Consider the following 10,951-nt stretch of genomic DNA (forward strand, 5'->3'; position numbering starts at 1 on the left):
ATTTAAATAATTATATATATTTTTGATTTTTTTTTAAATAACAAAAAACTTCATAAATGGTTCCTCTTTTGTGAATTGACGGAAATGCTCTTTACTTAACGGCCAAAAGTTAACGGAGTTAGCGAAAAGGACCATTTGTTAAAAGTTTTGAAACCATAGGGACCATCTGTGAGGTTTTTTGAACTTAGGGATTAAACTTGATATTTTTGAAAACCACAGGGACCATTTTTGAAGTTTTGTCTTAATTATAAGTAATAGGATTAGGATTTTATAATATATATATAAATAAAGTATAAAATAAAAATTAATATATAATTAAACAAAATGGTGGATTGAATTAGATATAACACTACCCATTAAGACAAGACTACAAAAAAAGAGCATTACCGACGGCCAAAACCATCAGCAATCCGTCGCTAATAGGCTTTACCAACGAAATTGCAACATAATCTGTCGGTATATTCTCGTCGCTAATTGTTTATAACTGATTTCCGACGGCTACGACAAAATTTTGCGATGGATTTTTCCGTCAGTAATTAGCAACTAGCACCAACGGAAATACTTTTCAACGGATTACCGACGGAATGCGTTTGCAAACGGAATAACTCACTAACAGATTACCGACGGAATTTATGAATAACTCACTAACAGATTACCGACAGATTTCTGTGACAGTTAAGCGATGGATTTTGATAGTATAAAAAAATTAAAAATAATTACATTCAACACAAAAAATCTAAAAACATACATTAAATCTATATTTTAAAGCCAACAATATAAATCCATCAAAAGGGTATTCATTATTCATTCATTCATTGTTTATTTTACTTCTCCATGAAAAGACTAAAACAAAAACCATCTTGAAAAGTAACTCCACCACCTTCTTTCTAACAAAGATGTTCATTGGAATGCCACATTTGATGTCAATGTTTGTTTGTATTCACTCCCCTGACACCAAAACCACACATATATAATATAAGTTATTTGTAATAATGAAAATGATTGAAACATTATAATAAAAATTAATAATATAATAATAATATAAGTATACCTGAGTTGGGGTTTCTTTTTCAAAACCAAATTTCTGAATCCTCCGCAGCTGGAACCACCATCCTCGACAGTTGAAGAAAACTTGAAAGTACCCCTGAATTCAATCAATGTATTCATACATTTTTTATATATAAAAAATAAATAAATAAACCATTGATGTTTAAAATATGTAAAATTGTAAATGGAATAATAATATAATATATACATACCTTCTATTGGTTGGTTTCACTAGTAGCAACTATTGGAAGCTCTGCAACATTTCCCCAAATACACGAAACATTCCAGCTACAACAACCTTTGACCTGCACAATTAATAATAATAATAATAATAATAATAATAATAATGATAACTTTGTATAGCATATGAAAATAAATATAAAATGAAAACGGTAAGCTTACTCTATTGTCCTCATAGCACAATGTATCCCAGTGAAGTCGGAATCACCCATTGTCCGCCTATTGATTGGAGAAAAAGAAAAGAAAAAATAAATAGATGTTATAAAATCACTCAAGTAAATTTTTTTATACTTGCTTTACCCATAAGCCATTGATGGAATAAAATCAATTCCAGTAATGTAATCTGAAGCACTTCTGTTATAATCAATGAAAACCAACAGAAATAAAATAAATGGTTATTAATTGATTAATCTGTACATAGCAGTAGTGTAGAATAACAATAAAAGCACTACTTCATAGTTTATACTCTATAGTTTATACTCACATTAAAGATATCAACAACTTGTGAAAACAACACTTTGTTGTCATCAGAGCATCTTTCCCACGGAAAACAATCCACATCACGTCGGAATTGGTGATTCCGGTAATCCGGTTCCCATTCCAATTCCGTCCGAAACACTGACTTTTGATTTCTTCCTAATCAAACCCATAAAAGAATGAGGAACCTTCATGGGCTCACATGCCACCAATTTCTCAAGAACGGAATGAAGTATTCCACAGTCCAAAGTGCAGAACCAATTGCCAGATGGCAATTCCTGTAACACATCAACAATCTCATATTAAATCGAGTGAAGAAAGTTGAAAATTTTAGCAAATTCAAAATTACCATTTTAACCTTGGACCAAAACTGAAACAAACAGTATACTACAGGGACCATATTTGTGATTTTCTCTTCATTCTAAGTTAAGGTCTGTAACATTTTATATGTACGTATGCTAGTTTTTAGTTTTATAATATTTTTAGTTTATATCGTAAATTGAATTATTTTTTAATATACTAACTATAAATCATTTATACATCAATATAAGTTCGTATTTAATATATAAAGTTATAGCATATTTTGTTAAAAACTTCATATTGTTAACAACATTAGGTCCGGACCAAACGCAAGGTGTTTTAGCAAACAAGAGAAAAATTACAAATTAGGTCCCTATGGTATAATGTTTTTACAGTTTTTAATAAGGTATTTTTTTAAATAAGTTATAGTCCTAATAGTAGCACATACAAATCTTTGATCATTTCCCTTTGAGGGAAAAAACAGATTGAAAAGGTCATTAGTGTAATTTTCCATTTTAATTACCAAGAACAATCAATATCAGTAATAACATCATTACAATAAAATTTTACAATGGAACAATATTCAACAACTATGGAACAATTTGAATTTTGGCCAGTGAAATGGTCCTTTTACTGTTTCAACACTGGAACAAACCTGAAACCTATTTATTAATCAAACCATTATTGTTTTAACTTGACCGATTTACCCCTGGTGTACTGTTGAGAAAGAAATTGATTTACCTGATGTCCGGTTGAGAAGAAAATGAAAGAAAGTTCCAATTCTGGTCCCTAGAGTAGAGGTTCCAATTCCGGTACCTAGAGTAGGGATTCCAATTCCGGTTCCTGGTGGAGTTGGAGTTGAAGTACTGCAATGTTAAATACCAAAGCGTTATTCTCCTATTCGTAAACATAATCAAGATAGGTGTTTGCATTGGAGTAGATTTGTAAAGACAGGTTTTTGATAAACAAAGGTTAGTGGAAAATGATTTGGCATAAGTTAAAACTCATTGAATAGGTTAGGTTAGGCATTTTGCATGTTCTAAATTTGGTCTTCCAAACCAACTAAAAGCAATGTTTTAAAACCCGGGTTTTTAGTTGACCCGGTGTGATGACCGGTTTACGGGTCAACCGGTTCAACCGGTTGAACCGCCGGGTCAACCCGGTTTATGGTATTTTTCTATTTTTATATATTTTTACTTTCCTGCATAACGCATAAACATATAAAACCAATAATTTGATGTCCAAAAAGTTTAAACATTGAGAAACATTGAAGAAACCACAAACGGCTCGTTGTTTTGACGTTCGCTACTTGTATCCAACTATCCAAACCCGATTAAAACGGGTCAATCCGGTTTGAACCGGTTCAACGTAAGCGGTCGAACCGCGGTTTAGGGGAAATCCGGCCGGTTCGATCCGGTCCGCATTTTTACAAAAAACCGTTCACAATTGACCCGCCTTCTACCCCGGGTCACGGTTCAACCGGTTGAACCGGCCGGGTCGACCCGGGTTTTAAAACATTGACTGAAAGCCTAAATTTACCAGATTCAATCTACATAAAAGCGCATCTTTCCTACACCAGATTTACTATAAAAAAGACCATTTAAGTTACAGCCTTCGAAAAAAGGAAAATACCCTCATGACTTGGTAGACTGATGGAAAACTTTCTGCAAGCAGTGAGCTTTTGATGTTTGTTAGATCATGGAACTTTCTGCAAGCAAATAAAGTATGATCTTCAACAACTTTCAACAAAGATTCCCGATATTGATACACATCTAAAGTTTTTCTATCTGCCTAAAAAATCAAATAGATCAAGGAATCTTAGCAATCGGAACAAGGGTAAATCGGTAAATTAATATGGTAAGTCGATGTTGTTTTAAGAGATGAATTGAAGGGAGCATACAAGAAGCTTCTCATGTGCTGATTTTGCTGCAGATTTTTCATATTCCTCTTCATTTACTTCATCAACATCAACCTGTAAGTGGAAGAAATGCCTTAGACTAAAAGTTACATGAATAAAACAAGCATATCAAAGCATGAATTCATGATAAAATAGAGAGTACATATCAACATTATAAGTGGAGCTGAGGGGTTCAATTGTAAATATAGAATAGATCAGGGACTCAATTGTAAGTAGCTAGTTGTTTGTTCTCTGTTCGTTGTTTACTGTATAAATTCATGTTCATTCTCTGTATTGAATTCAAGGTGAAATAAAATTGATTTTCACTTGTTACTTTCTCTCTCTAAATGTGTTCTTGATTGTTTGAATGGTATTGGAGCAACGATCAAATAATTTTACCTAATTCCGCAAAATGAGTTCTCAAAATGAGATTGAATTCAATTTCAATTCATCATCTTCTTCTACCAATACCGTATCCAATGCTAAGAACAATGATCCAAGCATGTTTTTAGTTTCTACACATCTCACCGGTAATGAAAACTATATGCAATGGAAGTTTTCTATTCGAATCGCTTTAGGAGCAAAGAAGAAGATCGGATATATCGATGGAACAATAAAGAAGCCTGAATCTGAAGGATCAGAACTTGATGATTGGATTAGCAATGATTGTATGGTTCGTTCTTGGTTGCTGAACACTATTTCAAAGGAGATTGCTGGAGCTTTCATCTTCGCAACTACTGCACAAGAACTGTGGCTGGAACTTGAAGAACATTTTGGTGAAAGCAACGGTCCGCTTATCTACCAATTACAGAGACATATTGCATCCATTAATCAAGGTGATCCGTCTCTATCCAAATACTATACGAAGTTGAAACAATTATGGGATCAATTGAGCTGTCTAATTGAAATTCCTAATTGCAAATGTGGATCTGCAAAGGTAATTTCAGAATTTACTTCATCTATGCGTCTGATGCAATTCTTAATGGGGCTAAATGATACTTATGAGAATCTAAGAAATCAAATTCTTGTTCTCGATCCTCTTCCTTCTATTCACAAAGCTTATTTTATGGCCTTAAGTGTTGAAAAACAAAAAGAAGTGCAGATTAATTTTTCTGTTCCTAATGAAGCATCTGCCATGTATGTGAAAGCTTCAAATCATCATAACAATGACAAGAAACAGTTTTCGTATAAGCAAAAGACTGAGAATAAGAAAAATGGGGACAAATATTGTAATTTCTGCAAGGTGAATGGCCATAGTAGAGAAATTTGTTTCAAATTGAATGGTTATCCTGATTGGTACAAAGAATGTAAAGACAAGAAGAAGAATAACTTCAATTCTGCAAACATAGTGAATGCAAATCAACAAGAAGATAATCCTTTGTTCCAAGAATGTTCCTCTTCTTCCAATTCAGACAACAATGAATCTATGAATGCTCTATTTCAACAATTCACTCAGTTTATGAAGATGAATCAAAAAGTTGATCCACATTCTGCAAATTTCTCTCATCTTGGAGACTTTGCAGGTATGAATATCTCTTTATTAAATTCATTAAAGAGTAATCAATTTGATAAAGATGTATAGATATTGGACACTAGAGCTACTGCTCACATGTGTTCCAATACATCTTATATGGAAAGTTTGAAGCCTGTTGACAGATATACCCCTATCTTCTTACCTGATGGTTCTATCAAATCAGTGACTCACACAGGAATTATTGAATTAAACTCAAGGCTAATTCTCAAGAATGTTTTACATGTACCTGAGTTCAAATGCAATTTGCTATCAGTAAAGCCTTTGGCTATTTCTGCACATATTATCTTCAGTTTTTACCCCACATTCTGTATCTTGCAGGACCTGGAAACTTCTAAAGTTGTGGCTCGTGGGAAGATAGTTGGAAATCTATATGTACTGAATAATAACAGCTTGTTTGATCATTTAGGTAATTCTTGTAAGAAGGATGACAAACAAATGTGTAATGCTGTTAGAGACTTGAATAATAGTTCATTTTCTTTGTGGCATCAAAGATTAGGCCATTCATCTCAATCTGTATTGAAGCATATTTCATTCATTCCTCAAATTAGAGAGAATGAATTAATGCCTTGTATTCCATGTCATGAAGCTAAATAAAAGAGATTTCCATTTGAAAATAGTGATTCACATGTTGTTACTATCTTTCAATTAATCCATGTTGATCTATGGGGACCTTACAAATCAAAAACTATTACTGGAGCATCATACTTTCTTACAATTGTTGATGATCATTCAAGGGCAGTTTGGACTTTTCTCTTAGTTGATAAAACTCAAGTCTTCCAAACTATTTCAAATTTTCTTGCATATGTTAAAAATCAGTTTCAAACATGTGTTAAGAACATCAGAACTGACAATAGAACTGAGTTTGTAAACCATAAATGTCAAAATCTTTTTTTGACCTCTGGGATAATACATCAGAAGACTGTTGCATACTCTCCTCAACAAAATGGTAGAGTAGAAAGAAAGCATCAACAACTTTTGCAGATAGAACGTGCTTTACTCTCTCAATCTGGATTACCAATTAAATTTTGGGGTCATGCTATTTTGATGTCAACTCATATCATCAATCTTCTTCCCATACCTCTCTTAAAATGGGAAACTCCTTTTAAGCACCTTTACAAGAAAGATCCAGATTACTCAAATCTCAAAGTCTTTGGATGCTTATGCTTTGCTGCTAATATTCTTCCATACAAGACTAAATTTGATTCAAGAACAACCATGTGCTGTTTCATTGGTTATAATCCAGGACAAGAAGCCTACAAGTTGTATGATCTCAATGAGAGAAGAATTATAATGTCAAGAGATGTTGTTTTTTATGAAGAAAAGTTTCCTTTCAAATCCATAACAACAACTTCTTCTACAAATCATGTTATAATTCCAAATTTGGTCAACATTGAAGATCAGCCATTTGAAATTAATCCTCAAGAGTTTATTCCATATGAATCATATAATTCAGATGATTTGGATGTTTATGATCAACAAGAAAACTCACCATTTAATAACGTAACAGAAGAAGAAGTTATAGAAGAAGAAGCGATACCAGATGTTCCAATTCAAAATGTTCCACATGTTGATCCTCAGAATATTGCTCCAGTAAGAGGAAGTACTAGAGTTACTAAGAGACCTTCTTGGTATAATGATTTTGTGATGCATTGTAGTCAAAATCAAATTCCAAATTCATTAAACAAAAAGGTTTTGAACTCACCTCATTTTCCACCCACCTATCCATATATGGAATCCCCTATTCTCACTTCTACACATAAAGCATTTCTTTGTTCAGTTTCAAAAGTATCAGAACCCAAATCTTATTCAGAGGCATGTGAAAATCCACAATGGGTTGAAGCGATGCAGAAAGAATTAAAGGCTTTAGAAGAAAATGAGACTTGGACCATTATGCCCCTACCAGAAAATAAGAAATCTATTGGTTCAAAATGGGTTTATAAAGTCAAATTGAAGTCAGATGGGACCATAGAACGTTTTAAAGCCCGATTGGTGGCAAAGGGATATAATCAAACATATGGTATTGATTATTTGGATAGTTTTTCACCCGTGGCTAAAACTGTCACTGTTCGATTATTACTATCCTTATCTACTTCAAAAGATTGGTTCTTACATCAACTGGATATTAACAACGCTTTTTTACATGGTTATCTAGATGAAGAAGTGTATTTGACTCCTCCACAATGTTATTTTAAAGCTAAACAAGGAGAAGTTTGTAAGTTAAACAAATCGTTGTATGGATTGAAACAGGCAAGCAGACAGTGGCATATAGAGTTTTGCAACAAATTATTGAGTTTTGGCTTTAAGTAATCTTCTCATGATCATTGTCTTTTCATTAAAGGAGAAGGTAATACATTTATGGCATTAGTGGTTTATGTTGATGATGTTTTAATCACAGGACCAAATGAGGAGTTGATAAAAGAAGTAAAAGCTAAACTTCATGAAGCTTTCACTATTAAAGATTTAGGCCAAGCCAGTTATTTTTTGGGTGTTGAATTTCTCAAGACAGAGAAAGGACTATATGTTAGTCAAAGGAAGTATGTTATGGACATTCTTGATGATGCAGGTCTTACAGGAGTTAAGCCAACCAATACTCATGTGATGAAGAATGTTCAATTATGTAATGATAAAGGAAAACCTTTGATTGATCTAGAAAAATACAGGAGACCTGTTGGAAGATTGTTATATTTGAATTTCACAAGACCAGACATTAGTTATGCTGTGCAACAACTAAGTCAGTTCTTACATTGTCCAACTGAAATTCATTGGAAAGCTGCAATTTATGTACTGAAATATCTTAAAGGATGCCCATCAAAAGGTCTATTTTTTAGTAAAGATTCATCACCAATGACAATCACTGCATACAGCGATTCTGATTGGGCAAGCTGTACGGATACATGAAGATCACTTACAGGATATTGTATCTTCTTAGGATCATCATTAATCTCTTGGAAGACAAAGAAACAAAAAACTGTATCCAAGTCTTCATGTGAAGCTGAGTATAGGAGCTTAGCTGCTACAGTGTGTGAATTAATGTGGATTAGTTACATATTACGAGATCTCAAAGTAAAATTGAATATTCCAGTTGCATTGTTATGTGATAACAAATCCGCTATTCATATCACAGAGAATCCAATCTTCCATGAAAGGACAAAACACTTGGATATAGATTGTCATTTAGTAAGAGAACAATACAAGGCTGGATTTGTTCTTCCACAACATATACCAACAAGACAACAATTGGCAGATCTATTCACGAAAGGTTTGTGTGGTCCTCAGTTTCAATTTCTTTTATCCAAGATGAACCTTGATGACATTTATCAAAGTTCATCTTGAGGGGAGGATATCAACATTATAAGTGGAGCTGAGGGGTTCAATTGTAAATATAGAATAGATCAGGGACTCAATTGTAAGTAGCTAGCTGTTTGTTCTCTGTTCGTTGTTTACTGTATAAATTCATGTTCATTCTCTCTATTGAATTCAAGGTGAAATAAAATTGATTTTCACTTGTTACTTTCTCTCTCTAAATGTGTTCTTGATTGTTTGAACTACATACATTTACACCACCCATGACGTGTCCCTGTATGAACTCAATCTGATCCTCAAACACATAACTGCATAAAAAACAACACATTAGATTGTGGAAAACTCCAAGTAATTAAAAGAAAATTAATTACATACTTATAATCGTCGGCTTGCTTTTGGTTCTTTGATTCATACTTTAGTGTTTCTTTTACTGCAAAGCAATAAGACATGGTTAGCTAACAAACAACATAGTAATTAGTTAATTACAAAAAAAAAAACAAAAAACAAAAGAAAAACAAAAACAAAACCAAAACCAATATGATGATACTTCTTGTTCAACAAACAAATTCATCTTATCTCCATCTTTTGAATCTCTGAAATCACATGAAACAAAATCATTTCAGTAAATCCCTCCAACATCTCTACATGTTGGTAATACTCTGCTACATTATCTTCTGGACCTAAAATTTAAAACAAGTAAACAAAAACATCATTGTATAGCTACCTTATGTCATGAGAACTCTAGATCATACAGATATGCTTTGTAATAATCCAAGAAGTGGAAAACTAAGTAATATTGGCTATTTGAGATCTCACAAATCAAAAGGAGACTCCATTAGTAAGCACTTTTTCATATTAAATTAGACAAGTACTGCTGTCAAGCAATATGCATAAAAACCATAAACAAATTGAAAAACACAGCTCCATTAGCAGTGATTTTACATAAAAACAGGAAACCATGTGGCATGTATTCATCAAAACTAAAGGAAATTACACCTTACAGACTCAGATTATCTCGACATCTATTTAGAAAAGATCAAAAATAAGACTAGTTCGTCGTTTATACAAGTTGAAATTAGTTGTTAAATCAATTGACCAAGAATAAACCTGACTAAAGAAACCAGTAGCATCAAAAACAAACAAAATAGATCGACAAAACTATAAACTAACAAACAAAATAGATTTTCAATATCACCGAGAGAATTTTCCAGAATTAGCAACTTCGAATCAAATTATTCAAATAAAGCAATCAAAATCAACATATAATGGGAAAAGCATAACTGAAAAACTTTAGTTAAACCGCAAGGCAGTCATTACACCTTACAGACTCAGAATTAGCAACCGTCATTATTTCCGACGGATTTTTCCGTCGCTAAAATTATGTCGCTGATACACCTTTTTCTAGTAGTGAGATACTGACTTGAACTAATAGTATTTCGATGTGGAAAAATACATTAGCAAAATGTGTGGTTTAGCTTTAAGGAATGTGATGTGACCTCCGCAAAACCCGAGAGTCTTGGGTCGGGTATCACATGTTTCTTTATGGACGGTTTACTATCCGGACTTGTGATATCTGACATACCGTCACGAGAAAGAAGAAATGTAGAAGAGATTAAACATGCACTTCATGTTAAGTCAATTAATCTCGTAAAAATCAAAGAGTCAATTAACCCTTGTTGAAATAGAAGAGCCATCATCTTCACCTTCCACAAAGAGAAATCATTCGAACCATTAAACTTCTCCAAATCGAACTTGTAAGATGTCATCTTCAATCAACAGAACACCAACCGCAGCTCTGATACCACTTGTTAGAAAAAATAGGTGATACTTGTCAAGACTCAGAACATATCTGATGCCACATGCCAAGTTCTGATGACCCTTGTGAGGATGTAATGTGGATAACAAGCAAAACTAAAAGCATACAAAGACGTTGTATTTATTTGGTTCGGTTAAGGTGACATACCTCCACATGCAGGATGGGAGTATTCTTTATTTCAGAGTTTTCAAACAAAGGTTACAAGTACAATTCACTGTAGATTCGTCCTACTCGCTAATGATAAAGGATACAAGACACCAGACTCCAAATGACTAAGCATGCATCCCTATTTATAGTTGAGGGATCAGACCTAAAACCCAAATGGGCCAAGCACATT

At 33.2% G+C, this 10,951-nt stretch overlaps 2 protein-coding genes across 3 annotated transcripts; one reads left to right on the plus strand and one right to left on the minus strand.

The window, feature by feature from the left end:
* Positions 1 to 783: 783 nt before the first annotated feature.
* LOC145120704 (uncharacterized) lies at positions 784 to 9,421 on the minus strand. Of its 2 annotated transcripts, none has more exons than XM_079056507.1 (12): positions 9,326 to 9,421; positions 9,174 to 9,228; positions 9,049 to 9,106; positions 3,965 to 4,036; positions 3,697 to 3,772; positions 2,806 to 2,930; positions 1,772 to 2,042; positions 1,588 to 1,641; positions 1,450 to 1,506; positions 1,260 to 1,352; positions 1,052 to 1,144; positions 784 to 948 (listed from the first exon to the last, which is right to left on the minus strand). In XM_079056507.1, the coding sequence occupies exons 4-7, from the start codon at positions 4,015 to 4,017 to the stop codon at positions 1,955 to 1,957; spliced, it is 342 nt and encodes a 113-aa protein (XP_078912633.1). In that variant the 5' UTR covers positions 4,018 to 4,036; positions 9,049 to 9,106; positions 9,174 to 9,228; positions 9,326 to 9,421; the 3' UTR covers positions 784 to 948; positions 1,052 to 1,144; positions 1,260 to 1,352; positions 1,450 to 1,506; positions 1,588 to 1,641; positions 1,772 to 1,954. Both variants share the same exon structure in this region, with proteins under 2 accessions (XP_078912633.1, XP_078912634.1).
* Positions 4,277 to 6,109, plus strand: LOC145118805 (uncharacterized). The gene is made up of 2 exons (XM_079054468.1): positions 4,277 to 5,484; positions 5,814 to 6,109. The coding sequence occupies exons 1-2, from the start codon at positions 4,374 to 4,376 to the stop codon at positions 5,828 to 5,830; spliced, it is 1,128 nt and encodes a 375-aa protein (XP_078910594.1). The 5' UTR covers positions 4,277 to 4,373; the 3' UTR covers positions 5,831 to 6,109.
* Positions 9,422 to 10,951: the final 1,530 nt, after the last annotated feature.

Source organism: Lactuca virosa, chromosome 6 (genome assembly GCF_052849685.1).
Source record: "Lactuca virosa cultivar CGN04683 chromosome 6, Lactuca_virosa_CGN04683_v6, whole genome shotgun sequence".
Taxonomy (NCBI): Eukaryota; Viridiplantae; Streptophyta; class Magnoliopsida; order Asterales; family Asteraceae; genus Lactuca; species Lactuca virosa.

Excerpts from the sequence above, each read along its gene's own strand:
- LOC145120704 (XM_079056507.1), bottom strand. The coding sequence starts at position 4,017 with ATGAAGAGGAATATGAAAAATCTGCAGCAAAATCAGCACATGAGAAGC. Across the intron at positions 3,773-3,964 it reads CAGCACATGAGAAGCTTCTT|AAAGTTCCATGATCTAACAA; the intron begins GTATGCTCCCTT and ends ATTTGCTTGCAG. Across the intron at positions 2,931-3,696 it reads CAGTCTACCAAGTCATGAGG|TACTTCAACTCCAACTCCAC; the intron begins GTATTTTCCTTT and ends TTAACATTGCAG.
- LOC145118805 (XM_079054468.1), top strand. The coding sequence starts at position 4,374 with ATGAGTTCTCAAAATGAGATTGAATTCAATTTCAATTCATCATCTTCT.